This window comes from Notamacropus eugenii, chromosome 5, assembly GCF_028372415.1.
Source record: "Notamacropus eugenii isolate mMacEug1 chromosome 5, mMacEug1.pri_v2, whole genome shotgun sequence".
Classification (NCBI taxonomy): domain Eukaryota; kingdom Metazoa; phylum Chordata; class Mammalia; order Diprotodontia; family Macropodidae; genus Notamacropus; species Notamacropus eugenii.
The window spans coordinates 170,149,975-170,171,756 of NC_092876.1; the positions used below are offsets into that span (position 1 = coordinate 170,149,975).

Here is a 21,782-nt window from a genome sequence, read left to right on the forward strand (position 1 = left end):
GAAAAAGAATCATCAGTGATGAAGTTGGACTTTGTTCTGGATAATGTGGATATTTTGTGTGATTAAGGATATTTTTTTGTCATATGTGAGAATTCATTGGTATGCACATTTCTCTTAAACCCTTTTTCTATTTCCTTTTCCTACTGTAGGGTCCTTTTTGCCTCATTTTTTTATTACAATAACTGTGTTGGAGGAATCACAATGGTCAGATCAAATATTAACTCATAGTTTTTAAGTACTACTGCATATTTTAGAACTAAGAATGGCATAACTGCCAGGACACATAAGATTTCCACTCCTTAAGAGTATCAACTGCATATAATTTCCCTTAACCATTGGAATGGAATACCTGTGTATTTATACTATTTTTGTTCCCTTTCTAATTTTATCTGTCTTCCTTTAAGTTATCTCAATTAATCCAAAACTGATTTTTCAATATATACTTGATCCACTCACTGAATGAATTGAATATTGACTTGTGTCCTAGAGTAACTTTTCACTATCCTCTTGACCAGACACTTTAGTCTCCTAGGAAAATTGGTCACATTTACTGAATATTGAGTCTCTTCGCCCTGAGTGATGGCCTTCTTCTCACTCCTGTAGACCGCAGTTGCCCTCTGATTTTTGCTGTTTTTGTCACTTTTCAGTCGTGCCTGACTATTTGTAATACAATCTGAGGTTTTCTTGGCAAAGAGACTAGAGTTGTTTGCCATTTTCTTCTCTAGCTCATTTTACAGATGAGGAAAATGATGTAAACAGGATTAAATAACTTGATCAGGATAACAAAGTTAGTAAGTGTCTGAGTTCAGATTTGAACTCAGGAAGATGAATCCTCCTAAGTCCAGTCCCAGCCCTCTATCTACTGTGTCACCTTGCTGCCCCTGCCATATGATTTAAGAACACAAATATTAACTGAGAAGTCATAGTTTATCAAAGTAAATACTTCATAGAGGACAGCAGTGATATTGAAGAGGATTAAATCACTTATAATTTCAGGTACCTTACCACCTATAGTGTGTGAGGAGACTGACAGTTGGTAGTTCTTCTAAAGACATTTTTTTGAAGCTAACTTTAACCAGGAATCTTTGCACACACTACCTCTTTGCTTCCAAAATTGTGTAGAAATAATAAATTGTTAGGAATTTCCTCCCAACCCCATGTAATATAGCTATAGCTATATCTGTACCTGCTAAAATCCTTGAGCCACAAAATATTGCCTCAAATTACTCTGCAAACACAAGAGGCTTTCAAAGGGTAACTCTTATTCTCTTTGCAACAAAGATTACAGAGGTATCCCCTTACAGAAACAAAAAGAAGAATCAGCAAATGTGGTGAATTTGTTGTATCACAAAGAGAAAGCGTAAGTGCAACAAAACAGAGAAAATGGGAGCCTTCGTTGTAGAGGTGAATCTTTCCCAATTTGGATATTGGAGGTGGGATTCATAGTCAGGGAGCAGAATCTATTACAGCAGATGAAATAATGATAAGCACTAAAAGACATATTCAACCTCATTCAGGATTATGCAAATAAGGAGGAGAATTTAGTTTGCATTCAGATTTTCTGTACAGAAGGAGAATAAATGAGGATAGTTGTGGTGAGGTGAAGGTTTGGAGGAACAGGAAAACTAACGAAGGGATGTGAAAGTCATCCTATTCTCTTCCCTGAGCAGTCCATATCAGTAGAGTTCTGATCAGAACATTTCAAGAAGGATGTTGACAAGAGATAGCAATTTTAGGGCAGAGGAAACAGGTTGGTGAAGGTACTGAAGACCAAGTAGAATAACAATTAGCTGAAGGAAATGGGGATTATTTTCCTTCACTCCAAATAGGATGTGAGGGGAAAAAATTCTTATACATTAGAACTGTCTCAAAAAGAACTGGATGATACAAAGGTAGTAGGAAATTTCCCATCACTCAGTGTCTTTAAGGAGAGACTGAGTAACAAAATGCCGGTTATTGAGAGGGAACTCCTGATTTAGCTATCAACAGAACTATATTACCCCTGAATTCCTATCTCGTATTGCAATCTTTTGACTTTTATTAGAAATTATGTGGGCATGAGTAAAGAAACCAATAATACAGTGATGAGATGGGGATTACACAGCTTCCTCCTAATAAAAAAAAGTTATCATTGTTTTCTGTGATAGGGGATTCATTAAAGAAATACGAAAAAGAGTACTTAACAGATATATGAAGTGGCAACCCAACTGCCTAGCTCATCTCCTAAGACCAACTCATTTCAGAATGGGGAACCTGCCTAAATAATTAATTTATTAAAGATATTTGTTGTTAAAGAAATGTTCAGCACCATGGCTGTTGCCTGGGAAGTTGGATATTTTTTTACATCTCCTTAAAACAGTGTGCAAGGATGCTTTTAGAGAAGATAATCCAAAAGAGGAGAAAGGGCTATTACAACTTGCCAATGGATAACTATGCTGACCAATGTTTTTCCTGGGTATGGTTTAGATTGTAAACATATTGACTTAAGCCAAGGCAGCCTTCTGCAGAAATTCCATGATCTGATAGCACCAAAGAGAAATCCTTGTTATAGTTTGAGGGTTAGCAGTTTCTGTGTGTGTATGTGTGTATGTGTGTGTGTGTGTATGTGTGTGTGTGTGATGGAGATATGTATCAGAGACAGAAATAGAAATATAGGTAGAGAGACAGAGAGGGATAAAGACAGAGAAGAAGAAAATTCCATGGCACTGAATAATACTGTCCACTAAGGCAAAGTATTAGTTTTCTGCTAAAAGCTCAATATGTGACAAAATTGGCTACATTTCTGACGCAATGCTTGCTCTGAGACTCCATCTCATCCCATAACCTTAAAGGTGCATTTGAGAGACCAGATGTAATAGTTCTAGTGAAATATCAGGCAAATTATGATTTCTTCCATTATAGCCCTTGAGCACCTGATAGAGGCTCAGACAATAAGCACAGCAGAAGCACCCTGTGACCAAAAGGTTGGTCTCTCGGGAAGAGTGGTCTATTATTTACTTAGGAGCTGTGCCTTCAGTACAACTAGCTGCAGACAGACAACTTTGATCTTAGCAAATTAAACCATACACTTCTCTTTATAGTGCCGCAGAAACAGATATTAGCCTGCCTTGACTACTATGAACTAGCATTTTAATATCATGTAGTAACATACACTTTCATATTTCTATTGTAAAATAAGGCATAAGTATCTTTTCCACGAGTGATTAAGAGAGACTATTCTGTATTGGACAATAACTGGAGGAAGAGAGGAGGTCACTCGTCAGGAATGGTCAGAAGTTTAAGATAAATGGACATTTGGAAGTATCTCCTATCCAAATAATTTATAACTATATAAATTGTTAGTTTATATTAGTGAGAGTTCCATCTTGGTTAGAGAAAGGCATTAGTATTGAAAGAATCTTATGAGATCCTATGTGAGAACCTGAAAGATAACCTTGCAAGGCATCCTATAGAAAGAGACTTGATGACCACTAATGATATAACCATGTACCTTTCTGATTGCCCAGAGGATAGGAATAAGTGTCAACTTTAGGTTCAAAAATATTTTACTTATTTTTCACAAAAATAAATTTAACATTTGCGAAACATTTTCATCACAGAAAATGTATGAGTTTTTTTTTTTTTGCAATTTGTGAAACAGATCATAGAAGCTAAGTGATTTACCAATGTTCACAAAGATAGTGAATACATGAGAAGGGATTCAAAGCTATGTCACTTGATTCCATGTCCAATTCCTGTACTACTACACCACATTGCACCCTAAAAACCAAGAATATATAAATTTGTTGGGGTGATCCAAAAGTTTCAAGTATCTAGTAGACAATCAGAGAATATAGCCCTATTGGAGTAGAAATGTTCTTTACACAGAGTTGTGTTTTTTAATGTAGTATCCTTGATCATGTATCCAGCTTGTGCCACTATGTCAGGGACTATAGAGGGAAACTATTAAGAAGAAAAGAGAATCCAAAGCCTGATTAGGGAGAGCCTATCCATAGTCTCCCATAAAGTCGCACATCTTGATTGAAAGGACTAAAGATTCGAATACGGAGACCTAGTCAGTGTGGGGATACCATATCAAGGAGAAGAGGTTTATTATCATCACAAATAGAGGTCCCAAGGTTGTGGTAAATTTTTTTCCCTTGATATGCTTGAGGAAGGAGTTACCCAATAAGTTCAGGAAGCAGAAATGATTAGTAAGTATTGGTTCTGGGTCCACATGATATTAGAACTCCCACGTTTTAGCTGTATAGTGGGATGAGCAACCCTGGAAGATGCTCCCGTGCTGATCATTTACAATTCAAGGGACAATTCTGGAGAGTGGGTAGTTAGGACTGATAACCATTCCACTCAATTCACAGAGAACAGCTCTCTCTGGTTAGAAAGTGTGGAAGATAGCCAACATGGTCTCTAGAGAAAAGTAAAATTAAGCAATATTTTTATTAGTGAAGCTATGATGGTGATAGATTGAGTGTGGAAGGAGAGAAGAAGGAAACAAGCACTTTTGAAATATTTCCATGTACCAGGCACTGTACTAAGTACTTTACAAATATTAACTTGGCTTGATCTATAAAACTGTAGAAGGTGAGAGTTATAATTACACCCATTTCACAAAAAATAATATGAGAAAAATGTAGTTGATAGAGAGAGATGGCATGATTTTCTTAGGATCACACAGTAAGTAAACATCTGAGACTGGATCTGAGCTTAGGTCTTCCTGACACTAGGCACAACATTGTATTTATTAGACCATATACTTGTCTCTCCACCACCTGTCCTGGAGGAAAGGACAGATGCAGTAACACAAAAGTCACTGCATTTTACACTGAGAACTCTGAGTTTGAGAACGATTTAGTCACCTGCCCTAGGTCACATAGGCAGTAAATGGCAGAGATCCAATTCAAACTCAGGCCTAATGACATTCAGTTCAATGGCCCAAATTCAGCACTATCACTACTGAACCACAATGCTTGAATCATGGTTTGGAGGGTAGCCCTAGTTCTAGAAGATAGTGACAAAGAGTAAAATCTCTTTCTTGTCTCACTAAGCTCAAAAGGTCTGTGTTACACACACACAAATGTGTTGTATGCTTTTTATCTGAAGTGAAGAATAGCTAGATTAAAAACTCATTTGCCTTTGTGACCATGTGCAAGTCACCAAACTTCTTAGACTCTTGTTCCTCCTCTGTAAAATAAGATTAGGCTAGTTGACTTTTAAAGTAATCTCCAGTTCTATATCTTTATGTAGGAGGTTGGCTACAAGGTGACACATTTTTGTCTATAACATATCTCAAAGACAATAAATGCTGAGCCACAGAGGCATAGTCGGCTATATAGGCGGAAGGAGCATCTATACTAATGGAATCATGGATGATTGTAGTATTGGAGCCTTAACTTGGCAAACTAGTCTTAAAAATAAAGTATACTCAATAATAAAATTATAGGGAAATCAAGTTATGCACTTGTATTGTATAAATAACATAAAGTGACACTATTATATAAGCAAGCATATATATATATATGATTATATAGTATTGATACGTAAATATATAGTGATGAATTTCACAATAATAATAACTCTTACTAAAGCTTGTAAGGTAATATTATTCCTATTTTATTGATAAAGGAATTGTACTCAGAAAGGTTTTATCTTTTGGTAATCTTGGATATCATGTTGTTGAGAGACTTCAGTCCTGTATGATTCTTTATGATTCCGTTTGAAGTTTTCTTGGTAAAGACACTAGAGTGATTTGCCATTTCCTTCACCAGCTTATTTAACAAATGAGGAAACTGAGGCAAAGAGGGTTAAGTGATTTGCCCAAGGTCACACAACTAGTGCTTGAGGCCAGATTGGAATGCAAAAAAGAGAGTCTTCCTGACTCCAGTATTATATCCACTGCACCATTTATTTGCCTCTAGCATTATAGTATATTTAATAAGATGGAACCATATTCGGATCATTCTTTACTCCAAGATTTCTAGTCCTACTACCGTAGTATGATATATGTTTTAAAGAAAGCAGATGAATCTAAGAATAACGTTATAAGCAGTCCAATTCTCTTTAAAATTTCCCCTTTCTAAAAGAAGAGGAACAGGTTTGCCTTCTCTCCCAACATCATGGTAGCTTCAAAATTTCACCCACTAGTACATATCTAAGAAGGGGGATGTGAAATACTCATTGTAGAGTACTGATACTTTGTATGACCCTTTCCCTCCACCCCATAAGGCAGAAACTCAGTCTAAGCAAACCTATTAACAAGGGAAATAAAGAAGGGCAAAAAGCAAATATTGACATCAGAAGTATCCCCAGTGAGAATGATGAGAGAGTTCAGTAGCCTCTCTCTGTACTTCTAATTAAATCCCAGGACTCTTCAGTCCTAAGAGAAAACCGTCATACCAAACAAACCAAAAACTCTGGTTATGTTGATGAGTGATGTTTTCTCCCTTTCATCTGAAATGAAAACTCCCCAAAAAGCCGTGATCATAAATTGGGATTTCTAGTTCAGAATTCTGAGACAAGTTCAATGTATGAGATCTATACTCTGAATTAGGCTGAGAATAAAAATGGCACATGAGGGTCAGTTTCCAAGACTGTCACCATTATCCTCATCAAGGCCATTTACCTTCTAGAACACTGGGTGAGATGCCCTCAGTCATAAGACTGACAGGTGAGTAAATGCCCTCCTTCTAAGGCTAAGTCATAGGAGCCTAGGATTTTGGTGAACCACAACCTGAGAAGCCTGCTTGGGTAGCAAGAGATCTGAACATGAGGTTGGTGAAGAAAGAGAGTACTATGAGGGAAAGTGCAAAGTCACTATTTGACAAGTTGGCTCCAACCCGTCTGTCTTTCAGTAGTTTTTCATTAAAGAGATGATCACAGATTCACTGGATTTTTCATTTTTTGACCTATGTAACAAGTGAACATGCCCAAAAATATTTTCTTACCTCTGAAACGAGTACAGAAATTATTGTTTGTGGTCATCTGTGTTTTTATTAAGTCTACAGGTGTTAATCAGGATATAGACAAGGAAAAGGATTTCTCAATGACCCCAAAGAAAAACTAACGAGTAGTCATGTCTTTTGAGACTGATCTTTTACTGTCACTCTTATTGCTAACATTGCCCCAACCACAAGACTCACTGGAGGAATGTCAGGTAAAACTTATTTTAATAGTTTGCTATACATGTCTCATAACCCTGTGAGGCTGCTAGGGACATGGGGTATACAGAGGCAATATGGAAATACTGATTGATTGCCAAAGGGCCCTGTGTTTAGTGTGGTATCATTTTTATTCAATTATTTATTTATCTTGGGTGAGGCAATCAGCATTAAGTGACTTGCCCAGGGTCACACAACTGGTAAAAGTCTAAGACTGGATTGGAACTCAGGTCCTTCTGACTCCAGTCCACTGCACCACCTAGCTGCTCCCCAGTGTCCCATTCTCTAGGAACCACTGTAAAATCATTATGATCTTCTCTGATGTGCTGCTTTTTTTCCATTCTCACAGAGCATCCCTTTCAAATGGACAGAGGGAATAACACTGCAGTGTCAAAGTTCATCTTTGAAGGGCTAACACAGAGGCCAGAGCTCCAGATTCCCCTCTTACTGCTATTCTTGAGCATTTATATGGTCACCATTGTGGGGAACCTGGGCATGATAACACTGATTCACATTTCTTCTCTCCTCCACACTCCCATGTATTATTTACTCAGCAGCTTGTCTTTCATTGATCTCTGTCAGTCTACTGTGATCATCCCTAAAATGTTGATGAATTTTGTGTCAGAGAAGAATATCATCTCCTACAATGAATGCATGATTCAGCTCTACTTCTTCCTCATTTTTGTAATTGCTGAGTGTCACATGTTGGCAGCTATGGCCTATGACCGTTATGTTGCCATCTGTAGGCCCTTATTGTATAATGTTATTATGTCCCATCAGGTTTGCATTTGGTTAGTAGGTGGTGTATACATGGTTAGTTTAGTTGGTGCCACAGCACACACAGGCTGCATGCTTAGAGTGTTCTTCTGTAAAAACAATGTCATCAACCATTACTTTTGTGATGTCAATCCCCTCCTAGAGCTCTCTTGCTCCAGTACCTATATTAATGAATTGATGGTTATTTGCTTCAGTTCGTTTAATATCTTTGTCCCGACCCTGACCATTGTTAGCTCTTACATCTTCATTATTGCCAGCATTCTCCATATTCCCTCCACTGAAGGGAGGTCCAAGGCTTTCAGCACCTGCAGCTCTCACATGGCAGCAGTTGGTTTCTTCTTTGGTTCTGTTGCATTCATGTACCTACAACCCTCTTCAGTCAGCTCCATGGAACAAGGGAAAGTGTCCTCTGTGTTTTACTCAATCCTTGTCCCTATGATGAACCCTCTGATCTACAGTCTGAGGAACAAGGATGTGAAAATTGCCATGAAAAAATTTATGATGAGGAGAACGTTCTGGGTAAAAAAAAGAAATATCAGTGATGATGCTGGACATTTTTCTTGATAGTTTGGGTGTTTTTTGAGATCAAGTATATTTCTTTGTCAAGTGTTGGAACCCATTGGTATGCATATTTCTTTTAAACCCTTTTTCTATTATATTTTCTTAATATAAGGTTTCTTTCCCTTCATTTTTTATTATATGTTTGGAGGAATCATAGGTTCAGATCAAATAATATCTCATAGTTTTTATGGGCTACTGCGTATTTTAGAACTGGGAATGGCATAACTGCCAGGCCATATGTAAGATTTTCACTCCTCAAAAACATCTGCATATAATTTTCCTTGAACGTTGGAATGGCAGTCCCATCTACTTGCAGTATGTGTGCTCCCTCTCTAATTTCATCTCTCTCACATTAACTTATTTCAATTACTTCAAAATTGATTTTTCAAAATATAGTTGGTCCACTCACTGTGCATTGAATATTGCCTTATGTACCACACCAACTTCTTCCTATCATCCTGGTCCGATCCTTTAGTCTCCTAGGAAAATTTGTCACCTTTAATGAATTCACCACCCTGACTGATGTCCTTATTCTCACTCATGCAGAGTTCAATTGCCTTCTGATTTTTGTTGTTCTTCAGTCATTTTTCAGTTATGTCTGACAATTTGTAATCCAATTTGATGTTTTGTTGACAAAGAGACTATAGTATTTGGCCACTTTATTTTCTAGTTCAATTTACTGATGAGGAAAGTGAGGCAAACAGAATTGAGTAACTTGACCAGAATGACAAAACTACTAAATTTCTGAGTCCAGATTTGAAAGTGGGAAGATTAATCTCCTTGCCTCTAGGCCCAGAACTCTATCCAGTGTATCACCTAGCTGCCCCTGCCATCTGATAACTTTGGCAAATCCTTCAGTTTCACAGTAATCCTAAGCTCACTAAGATCCCATACAAGATGCTGAATGTTTTATAGAACTATATACTTCCTAGAGAACAGCAGGGACATTGATGTGCATTAAATCACTGTTGCAGTTTCAAATTTCATACCAGCCATAGTATGTGAGGAGACTGCCAGCTCCTAGTCCTGGCAAAGACATTTTTTTCAAGTCATCTTTAACCTGGGAATCTGTGCACAAACTCTGTCCCTGCTTCCCAATTTGTAGAGAAATAATAAATTGTCAGAGACTTTCTCCCAAGCCCATGTATCTATAAGTTATAAACTATAAGTATATATGTAACTGCTAAATTCTCTGAGCCACAAATTTGTCAACTCCGATTACTGAGAAGGTACAAGATGCTTTCAAAGTGTGATTCCGTATTCACTTTGCAACCAAAGATTACAGAGGTTGCCCCTTGCAAAACCACAGAGGAGGATGAGCAAATGTGGCAAATTCATTTAAAGACAAGGAGAAAGAGTAAGTGCAACAAAACTGAGAAAATGGGAGTCTTCATTGTAGAAGTGGATCTATTCCAAGGTAGACATTCTGATGTTGGAGGTGAGATTCAAAGTCAGGGCACAGAATCTATTAGAACAGATCCAATAATGATAATCACAAAAAAACAGACTCAACCTCACACAGCATTATCCAAATAAGGAAAACAGTTGAATTTGCCTGCAGGTTTTCCTTACAGAAGGAGAAAAAAGGAGGATAATTGGGGTGAAGTGAAGGTTTGAAGGACCTGGAAGATCAACAAAGGGATGTGAAAGTCATACTACATTCTTCCCCGAGCAGACCATATCAACAGCGTTCTGATTAGAACATTTCAGGAAGGATTTTGACAAGCTGTAGAAATTTTTGGGCATAGGGTTGTGAAAGTATGGAAGACCAAGAAGAATGCAAATTAACTGAAGGAAATGCGGGTACTTTCACTCCAAATAAGTAAATTGAATGTGAAAGAAAAGCATTACTAATAATTGGAAGTGTTCCAAAATGTAACTGGATAGCTAAAAAGTAGTTAGAAATTTCCCATCCTTCCATGTTTTCAAGAAGAGGCTGGGTAACAAAGTGCCAGGGTTATTGAGAGAGAATTCCTGACTTTGCTATCAACGGAACTATATTACCTCTGAATTCCTATCTCATACTGTATCCTTTTGACTTTTACTGGAAATGATGTGGGTATTAGACTATAACCCCCTAATATTCTGATGAGATGGGAATTATGCAGTGTCTTCCCAATAGAAAATTGTCATTGTTTTCTCTGATCAGTCACAGATTTAAAGAAATACAAAAAAAAGAATCATATATATTCTTATATATATATATGTATATATATATGTGTGTGTGTGTCAACTGCCTAGCTTATCTCTTAAAATTGATCTTTCTTCAGAAATGGGAAACCTGTCTAAAAAATTAATTTTTAAAATATATTTGTTATTAAAGAATTGATCAGCATTGTTGACTTAGAGGTTAGGTATTTTTTAAAATGTCTCCATACAACACTTTGCAAGAATGCTTTTAGAGAAGACATATCCTTAAAGAGAAAAATGGTTATTACTGCTCGCCAATTATGTTTCCTAACTCTTTTCTTAGGTATGGTTAAGGTAAGCTTCTTCTGAAGAAATTTCCATTATCTGATAATACCAAAAATAAAGTAGTCTGACAGAGTTCCTTGTTACAGTTTGGGAGTTAACAGTTAGTGTGTGTGTGTGTGTGTGTGTGTGTGTGTGTGTGTGTGTGTGATAGAGAAATACATACAGGTATTGACAGAGATATAGATAGAAACAGAGGATGATAGAGACAGAGAAAAAGAAAATTCCATGGCACTGAATAGTACTGTCCCTAAGGCAAAGTATTAGTTTTCTGCTAAGGGCTCAATGCTTGACAAAATTCTGACTGCATTTGTGAAACAATACTTGCTCTGAGACTCTATCTCATCTTGCAACTTTAAAAATGTATTTGAGAGTCCAGATGTAATCATTCTAGTAGAACATGAAGCAAATTATGATTTCTTCCATTATAGCCCTTGAGCTCCTGGCAGAAGTTCAGAGAACAAGTACAAAAGAGACATCCTGTGACCAAAAGCTTGGTTTCTCAGGAAGAACAGTGTATTAGTAACAGAGTAGCACTGCCTTCAATATAACTAGCTTCAGACAACTATGATATGCATGATACAACAAACTTGATATGCTTGAGGAAGGGTTTATGTAATGACAAGAAGCAGAAATGTTTAGCAAGGATTGGTTCTGGTCCACAGGACATTAGAACTCCCTCATTTTAGCTGTAAAGTGTGATGTCCAACTCTGAAAGATCCTCCCACGCTCATAATTCACACCAGAAGGGACAATTCTGGAAAGTGAGTTGCTATGACTGATAACCATTGCACTGAATTCACAGAGAACAGTTCTCTCTGGCTAGAAAGTATGGGAGATAGCAAACATGGCCTCTAGAAGTGTGCACAATTAAAGAATATTTTTGCTAGTGACCTTATGATCATGATAGATTGAGTGTGGAAGAACAGAAGAAGGAAACAAGTACTTTAGAAACATTTCCTCTGCCAGGTACTATACTAAGTATTTGAAATATTGTCTTCGTTTGATTTATAAAACTGTAGAAGGTGAGAGTTATTGTTATCCCCATTTTATAGAAAAAATTGTAAGAAAAAATGTTGTTGATAGAGATGATGAGACTTGTTCAGAATCACACAGTGAGTAAATGTCTAAGAGTAGATTTGAACTCAGGTCTTCCTGACACTTGACACAACATTGTATTGACTAGGCCAGGTACTTGTCTCTGCACCAACTATCCTGGAGAAAAGGATAGATGCGTAAGATAAAAGTCACTGCATTTTACATTGAGAACTCTGAAGCCCAGAAAGATTTAGTCACCTGCCCCATGCCACATGGGTAGTAAATGGCAGAGATCAAATTTAAACTCAGGCCTAATGATATTAAGTTCAATAGCCCAAATTCAGCACTCTCCCTGCTGAACCACAATGCTTGAATCATGGTTTGGAGGGTAACCTTAATTCTAGAAGATAGTGCCAAGGAGCACAACCTCTTTCTCGTCTTCCAAGCTCAAAAGGTCTGCAGTATATGCACAAAAAATGAACCATACCTTTTTTATCTGAAATGCAGACTAGCTAAATTTAGAAGCTATTTTCCTTTGTGACCTTGGGCAAGTCACCTAACTTCTTAGACTCTCACGTTCCTCCTCTGTAAAATGAGATTAGGCTAGTTGACTTTTAAGGTATTCTCCAGTTCTATATCTTCATGTAGGAGGTTGGCTACAAGGTGACATGTTTTTTTTTTTCCATAGTATGTCTCAAAGGCATTAAGTACTACTGAGCCACAGAGGGATAGTCGGCTGTTTAGGTGGAAGGAGCATCTATACCAATGGAATCATACATGCTTGAAATATTGGAGCCTTTAATTGGTACACTGTTCTTATAAATGTAATATACTAAACAATAAATTTATAGACAAATAAAATTGTATATATGTTTCATAAAAACAACAGTCACATAAGTATATAAGCAAGCACATATATGTTCATATAATATTTATGCATTCATATATAGTGTTGAATTTAGCAATGATAATAAATGATATTTATAGTACGAACGCTTGTGTATTATTATCCCTATTTTATTGAAAAGGCAAATCTATTCATAAAGGGTATTATTTTTTGATGATCTTGAATAATATGTCATTCAGTCCTTTCAGTCATGTCTGATTTTTTATGACCTCATTTGAAGTTTTCTTGGTAAATCTACTGAAGTGATTTGCCATATCCTTGTCCAATTCATTTTACAGATGAGGAAAGTGAGGCAAACAGAGTTAAGAGATATGTCAAGAGTTGCACAGCTAGTGTCTGAGGCCAGATCTGAATTCAAAAAGGGGATGCTTCCTGACTCTTGGCCCAGCATTCTATCCACTGCACCATTTACTGTCGCTTATACAGTATTACATGTTATAAGATGGAATCATGTTCAGAGCATTCATTACTCCAAGATTCCTAGACCTTCTACAAAAGCATAACAAATGCTTTTTCAAAAACGCAGATGAATCTAAAAATAACATTTTCTTCAGAGTTTCTCTTTTCAATAAGAAAAGAGGCAGTGAATAAAATGATGTGTCTTCACTCCTAACATCATGGTACCTACAAAATTTTACCAAGTGGTATACATCTAGCAAGGAATATGGGAAGTACTCATCCTAGAGCATTGATGCTCTTTATGACCCTTTCCCTCTAGACCGTAAGGCAGAGACATAGTCTAAGCAAACCTATTAACAAAAGAAAAAAGAAGTGAAAAAGGAAAACACTGACACTAGAAGTATCCCAAGTGAGACTGATGAAAGAGTTCAGCAACTTCTCTCTATACTTATAATGAAATCCCAGGACTCTCCAATCCTAAGAGAAAACACTCATACAAAACAAGCCAGAAACTCTGGTTATATTGATGAGTGATGTTTTCTCCCTTTCATCTGAAATGAAAACTCCCCAAAAAGCCGTGATCATAAATTGGGATTTCTAGTTCAGAATTCTGAGACAAGTTCAATGTATGAGATCTATACTCTGAATTAGACTGAGAATAAAAATGACACATGAGGGACATTTTCCAAGACTGTCATCATTATACTCATCAAGGCCATTTACCTTCTAGAACACTGGGTGAGATGCCCTCAATCATAAGACTGGCAGGTGAGTACATGCCCTCCTTGTAAGCCTAAGTCATATGAGCCTAGGATTTTGGTGAAACACAACCTGACAAGCCTACTTGGGCAGTAAGAAATCTGAACACGAGGTTGGTGAAGAAATAGAATACTATGAGGGAAAGTACAAGGTCACCATTTGTCAAGATGGCTCCAGCTCCTCTGTCTTTCAGTTGTTCATTAAAGAGAGTTGCAAACTCATTAGATTTTTTACTTTTTGACCTTGATAGCAAATCAACATCTACAAAAATGTTTTCTTATCTCTGAAATGGGTACAGAAATCATTGTTTTTGGTCATTTGAGTTTTATTAGGACTTCAGATACATAATCAAGATATAAACAAGAAAAAGGACTTGTCAATGACCCCAAAGAAAAACTAACTGGTAGTCACTTGTTTTTGCGATTGATTCTTCATTATCTCTCACATTACTCTCCCTCACTGGAAGAAAATCAGATAAAGCTCATTTTAATAGTTTGGTATACATATCTCATATACCTGTGAGGTTACTAGAAATTCTGGGTGTCATGAGGCAACATGGAAATAGTAGAAGTTGGCCAAAGAGCACTAGGTTCATTCTCCCATTATTTTTATTTACTTTTGTGGGGGGTGAGGGAGGCAATCAGCATTAAGTGACTTGCCCAGGGTCACCTTGCTAGTAAATATCTGCAGCACATTTGAACTCAGGTCCTTCCAAACCCAGGCCTGCTGCTCTATCCCTGTACCATTAAGGTGTTCCCCAGTCTCCCATTCATTATGAACCTCTGAAAAAATCATGAGAATCGCTTCTGATGTGCTGCTTTTTTCCCCATTCTCACAGAGTATCCATTACAAATGGACAAAGGAAATAACTCGGCAGTGTCAAAGTTCATCCTGGAAGGGCTAACACACAGGCCAGAGCTCCAAATTCCCCTCTTACTGCTATTCTTGAGCATTTATATGGTCACCGTTGTGGGGAACCTGGGCATGATAACACTGATTCTCATTTCTTCTCTCCTCCACACTCCCATGTATTATTTACTCAGCAGCTTGTCTTTCATTGATCTCTGCCATTCTACAGTGATAGTCCCCAAAATGTTAGTGAATTTTGTGTCAGAGAAGAATATCATCTCCTACAATGAATGCATGACTCAGCTCTATTTCTTCCTCATTTTTATAATAGCTGAGTGTCATATATTGGCAGCTATGGCCTATGTCCGTTATGTTGCCATCTGTAGGCCTCTCCTATATAATGTTGTTGTTTCCCATCAGGTTTGCTTTTGGTTAGTAGGGGGTTCATATGTGATGGGCTTGGTTGGTGCCACAGCTCACACAGGCTGCATGCTCAGAGTGGTCTTCTGCAAGGACAATGTCATCAACCATTACTTCTGTGATCTCAATCCCCTCCTAGAGCTCTCTTGCTCCAGCACTTATGTCAATGAAGTGATGATATTTTGCCTTAGTACATTTAATATCATCATCCCAACTCTGACCATTGTTAGCTCTTACTTCTTCATTATTGCCAATATTCTCCGTATTCGCTCCACTGAAGGGAGGTCCAAGGCTTTCAGCACATGCAGCTCTCACATGGCAGCAGTGGGCTTCTTCTTTGGTTCCGGTACATTCATGTACTTACAACCCTCTTCAGTCAACTCCATGGAACAAGGGAAGGTGTCCTCTGTGTTTTATTCAATCCTTGTCCCTATATTGAACCCTCTGATCTACAGCCTGAGGAACAAGGATGTGAAAGTTGCCATGAAGAAATTCATGGAGGGGAAAATCTTCTGGTGAAAAAAGAAACATCAGTGATGAAGCTGGACATTAGTCTGGATAATGTGGATGTTTTGGGAGATCAAGTATATTTCTTTGTCAGATGTGAGAATCCATTGGTATGTACATTTCTCTTACACACTTTTTCTATTATTTTTTCCTATTGTAGTGCTCTTTTTCCTTCTTTTTTTTATTATGCTGACTATCTTGGAGGAATCATAATGGTCAGATCCAATAATATGTCTTAACTTTTATGGGAAACTGCATATTTTAGAAGTAAGAATGGCATAACTGCCAGACCACATATTAGATGTCCACTTCTCAAGAGCATCCACCACATATAATTTACTGCCCTTAACCCTTAGAATGGGATCCTTGTATATTTGTACTACCTCTGTTCTCTCTCTAATTTCTTCTATCTTCCATTAAGTTATCTCAATTAATTCAAAATTGAGTTTTCACTGTGTACTTGGTCCAAATGCATTAAATATTGGCTTATATCATAGAAAACATTTTTCCTATCATCCTCACCAGACACTTCAGTCTCCTAGGAAAATTTGCCACATTTGCTGAATATTGACTCCCTCTGCCCTGAGTAATGTCTTTGTTCTCACTTACATAGACCACAGTTGCCCTCTGGCTTTTGTTGTTGTTCAGTCTCTTTTCAGTCATATTTACTTGTGATCTCATTTGGGGTGTTCTTGGCAAAGAGACTAGAGTTATTTGCCATTTTCTTCTGCAGCTCATTTTACAGATGGGGAAACTGAGGCAAACAGGATTATGAACATTACCATAGTTGCAAAGTGGAGTTCTTATTTGAAGTGAAGAAGATGAGTCTTCCTGACTCCCAACCCAGCCCTCTATCAACTGTACCACCTAGCTGCCCTTGCCATTTGATAGTTTTGGCAAATCCTTCATTTTCACAGTAATCATGTTTCCTAAAATCCTACACACAATATTATATTTAAGAATACAAAAATTAACTGAGAAATCATGGTTTATCAAACTAAATATTTCATAAAAGACAGTAGACATATTGAAGAGGATTAAATGACTCTTGCAGTTTCAGATAGCATACCACCTATAGTGTATAAGGAGCCTGTCAACTCCTCATTTCTATAAAGATATTATTTCAAATTGTCTTTAACCTGGAACTCTTTTCACAAACTACCTCCTTGCTTCCAAAATTGTCTAGAAATGGTGAATTGTTAGGAATTTTCTCCCAACCTCATGTAATAAATGTGTAACTCTATCTGTACCTGTTAAAATGTTTGAGCCAGAAAATATTACCTCAAATTATTCAGATACACAAGAGGCTTTCAAAGGATAACTCTTATTCAATTTGCAACTGAAGGTTACAAAGGTTTCCCTTTCCAGAAACAAAGAGGAGAATCAGTAGATGTGGTGAATTTATTTAACACAAGGAGAAAGGGTAAGCACAAGAAAGCAGAAAATGGGAGCCTTCATCATATGTCCAAATAAGAAAAACAGTAGAGTTTGTCTCCAGGGTTTCCTTGCAGAAGAGAACAAATGAGGATAATTGGAGTGAGGTGAAGGTTTTGAGGACCTAGAAGATCAACAGAAGGATGCAAAAGTCATTCTGTATTCGTTGCTGAGCAGGTTTTATCAGCAGAGTTCTGATCAGAACATTTCAAGAAGTATTTTGACAAACTGTAACAATTTTAGGGCAGAGGAAACAGGGTAAGGAAGGTACTGAAGACCAGGAAGAATGAAAATAGTTGAAGGAAATGGGAGTTATTTTCCTTCACTCCAAACAGGATGTGAGGGAAAAAAAGTTCTAACAATTGAAATTGTCCTAACATATAATTGGACATAGGTTGTAGGAAATTTCCCATAACTGGATGTCTTCAAGAAGGGGCTGGGTAACAAATGTAAGTGTTTTTGAGAGGGAATACCTGATTTTGATATCAATTGACCTATATAAAGTCTGAATTTGTTTCCCATATTAAGACTTTCTGTCTTTTATTCGAAATTATATGCTCATGAGACCAGGAACCAATAAAACCCTGATGAGATGAGTATTATGTAGTATCTTCCCAATAAAGAAGTATCATTGTTTCCCTGACAGGCATAGATTAAAAAAATGCAAAAAAGGAATTTATAAATATATGAAGTGTCAACCCAACTGCCTAGATAATCTCCTAAGACTGAAGTTGCTTCAGAAATGGGGAACCTGCCTAAAGAATGAATTTATTCAACCCATTTGGTGTTAAGCAAATGGTCTGCACCACCTAGGAGGTGTTTTATTTTTTTTAATGTCTCCTTTCAACAACGTGTAAAGATGCCTTTAGAAAAGACATTTTAAAAAAAGAGTTATTATAGCTTACCAATGGATAACTATGCTGTTCAATTTTTGCCATGTTTTAAATTTTAAACAGATTGAGTGTTAAGCCAAAGTAAGGCTTCTGAAGAAGTTCCACTATCTAAAAGAGCCAAAGAGGAATTAATCTGATAGAGATCCTTGTTAAGTCCTTGCTATAGTTTGGGAGTTAGCAGTTATTGTGTGTGTGTGTTTGTGTGTGTGTCTGTACGTGGGTGTGTGTGAGAGAGAGAGAGCTACAGACAGACAGACAGACAGAGGGACAGGGAGACAGAGAGATAGAGAGGCAGAAGGAGACAGACACAGACAGAGATAGAGATAGAGATATTAACAGAGAAAGAGAGGGATAGAGACAGAGAACAAAAAATTCCATGGCACTGAATAATACTGTCCACTAAGGCAAAGTATCAGTTTTCCGCTAAAAGATCAATGTGTGTCAAAACTGACTGCATTTCTAACACAATGCTTGCTCTGAGACTCTATCTTATCCCATAACCTCAAAGATGTATTTGAGAGTCCAGATGTAATTGTTCTAGTGAAATATCAAGCAAATCATGATTTCTTCCATTACAGCCCTTGAGCACCTGATAGAGGCTTAGAGAACAAGCATAGAAGAGGCACCCTGTGACCAAAAGGTTGGTCTCTCAGGAAGAGTGTTCTGTTATTAATTTAGTAGGTATGTCCTCAGTATAACTAGCTGCAGACAGACAACTTTGATCTTAGCTAATTATGCCATACATTTTTCTTCACAGTGCAGTAGAAACAGATATTAGCCTTCCTTGACTAGTATGAATTAGCATTTCAACATCATGTAGTAACATGCACTGTCATACATGTATTATATCATAAAGCATAAGTAGCTTTTTCATGGGTGATTAAGAGAGACTATTCTGTATTGGACAATAACTGGTTGAAGAGAGAAGTTAAGTAGTCAAGAGTAGACAGAAATTTAAGATAAATGGAGATTTGGAAATGTCTCCCTTCCAAATGATATAAAGCTACATAAATTACTAGCTGATATAAATGAGAGTTGCTACCTGAGATTCATCTGCGATTAAGAGGCATTAATATTAAAAAAAATTTTTAGAGACCCTATGTGAGAACTGGAAAGATGACCTGTAAGGCATCCTGTACATAGAGACGTAGTGACTTCTAATGATATAAGCAAGTAGTTTTGAAGATTATGAAGTTCAATTATTTCAGTTATTTCTGATTCTTTATGATCCTGAAGAGGGCTGGAAGGGGCAGGGATGAAACCTCTACACAGACCTCAGGCCAGGGGCATGTCACCTGAAATGAATTTGTGGACTCAAACATTCTTGAGGTCAAGGTAAAGATGTATAATATTTTTTAGTGGGCAAGAGTTCTTAGGAAATCTGCCTCTTGAATGGGGTAAAGGTAAAGTTTATACAGAATATTTTCTAGTAAAACATGTGCCAAATATGCTAACTAGGTGATTCAGGGTGAAATTAGGGAGTGGTTAGTTCTTAAAGGAATATGCTTTTTTGGTATCTACTGCCCAGGTATTTTATCTAGATGTCATCAGAAAATACCCCAAGGAAGGGCTGCATGGAGGCATGGTTTTAGGCCTGAAAAGTCACTAAGCTAACTGTCAGAACTGACTAAGGAGTACCAGGCTGCTCTCATCAATGTGTTGTTAGACAAGATAAATTTAAAAGAGTATTCATATGTCTAAGTCTAGGACACATACGATGGGTCAGTGATTAGTATATGTCATTATGACCCAGTACATAGCAAGCTCAGCCAGTACACAACTGGTTCAGACTAATAAATTGAGGAAAGTTCTACAGGTGCAGGTGGCTACTGTGTCAGGAAGGGAGATAATGGTTGTTTCTGGGGCAGGCTGGGTCCTTGGGCTGGGGAGAAGCTACCTGGGACAGTGTTTTGAGACTAGGGAAAAATGTGATTTTTTAAAGACAAATGTGATTTTAGAATTGAAATCCAATCATTTGCACCCAAGCACCCCATCATTCTCCCCTTAAGGAAATGGGAGCCCAAATCTTTTGGGGCAAGGGACTAATGTCTCAGTTTGTGAAAATGCTTCATGCTGAGAGAGGAAATAGACCTGTTCCTGCCTCACAGAATCCTGCCATTTAAGGGGTTTGGTCTGTAGCCAGTATGATGACAGGTCCAGAGGATGATGGGTCATGGTATTGGACAGCAGGTAGTACCCATCTTGAGCTGTCATCTGCAGGTAGAGGGTACTGAAGCTGAGACACAAATCAGGCAAAAAAAAGATTAAATAAACAAGGACTGAAAAGGCATAGGAAGAAAATGACTAGAAGTGGAGTGAGTTTGAGAATACTATCAAACTTCCTCACACTCTCTTAACATACTTAGTAACTATCCAAGGATGGGAGGGGCTTAGATGACCCCGTTTGTACAAAAACCTTTTTATCTGCTTTCCATATTTTTGATCAAGTCTTTATATTTCCAAATCTTTTGAACCCATTTCTCAGACTGCTTCAATTTCCTTTATATTTCCACCATACACAAGATAGTTCACAAGTTTACTCTTCACTAGCATAGCTATACTGCCTTAAACAAAATATGTTTCTGACTTGAACCTCGCAACTGAATAGATGTACATCCATGTTTCATAAACTACTTTATCCTTCTCTGATTGTATACACTCTGGAAGAGAAACTTTAGAAATTAAGTCTTTTACATATGATAAGTTGAAACACTAATTTTAGCTCTTGTTTAGGCCATGGAATGACTGCAAATTCAGATCAAAGCAGCAAGATCTCTTTACTTTACAGACCATTATATTAATTTAGCAATACGTTATCTTGAAAATGAAAATTAATAGGCCTTATAAGGGAGATTAAAAACATTTCTTCTAAAAGCATTTCCTTTTCTTTTAAAACAGATTTAAATTTATCCTGATTCTGAGTCACTAAACTTTTACGAAGAAAATTAGTTGAAAACCTTTAAAAATTATAGCTTTCTTTTCACCTTGAAGAAAAAATAAGCCTTTAAAACTGAAATTCATTTAAACTTAGTTGGTGTAAAGTAACATAGATTCCCAAAAGTATTATAATGAACTAAATTCCTAGTTATTGCAGAATTCTTAAATATCACAGAATGTTTTAGTAAAAAGAGGCATAATTGAGTCTCACATTAGTAACAGTAAAAGCCTGCTCACAGAAGAATAATACTCCTTTTAAAATCCTTTGAAACAATGGCAATATCTTAAGGTGAGTTTTAAGTAGTTTGCATAAATTTCTGCATATGTTCTAATTCTAGATAAAAATAGCATTTGATTTCCCGGTTAGATTATACAAAAGGTTTATATATTTTACTGGCCACTTGCTCTAATCGTACTACTCTTTAGCATTCTTTTCAGAGTGCCTCTCTGCCAACCTCCAAACACAGAGGAGAACTATCTTGAGTGGGCAGAAACAACCTGGATAAAAATTTCACCCCAATTTCCTCTTTTCCATACATAGTAATCAATTAACTAATTTTAAGTTTCAGCATTAAAAGAGTAGCCCCAAATAACTTAGTTCACAATCCTACAACATTCATAAGTGATAGTCAAATTATTTTACCTGTAAACTTTTTAACTATAGGCAAAGATGAA

At 37.1% G+C, this 21,782-nt stretch overlaps 2 protein-coding genes across 2 annotated transcripts; both read left to right on the forward strand.

Moving 5' to 3' along the window:
• Positions 1 to 7,517: 7,517 nt before the first annotated feature.
• LOC140507746 (olfactory receptor 8G1-like) lies at positions 7,518 to 8,495 on the forward strand. The gene has a single exon (XM_072615687.1). It carries the CDS (start codon positions 7,518 to 7,520, stop codon positions 8,493 to 8,495), a length of 978 nt encoding a protein of 325 aa, XP_072471788.1.
• Positions 8,496 to 14,919: 6,424 nt separating this feature from the next.
• On the forward strand, positions 14,920 to 15,855 carry LOC140508989 (olfactory receptor 8G1-like). Its single transcript, XM_072616905.1, has one exon. The coding sequence runs from the start codon at positions 14,920 to 14,922 to the stop codon at positions 15,853 to 15,855; it is 936 nt and encodes a 311-aa protein (XP_072473006.1).
• Positions 15,856 to 21,782: the final 5,927 nt, after the last annotated feature.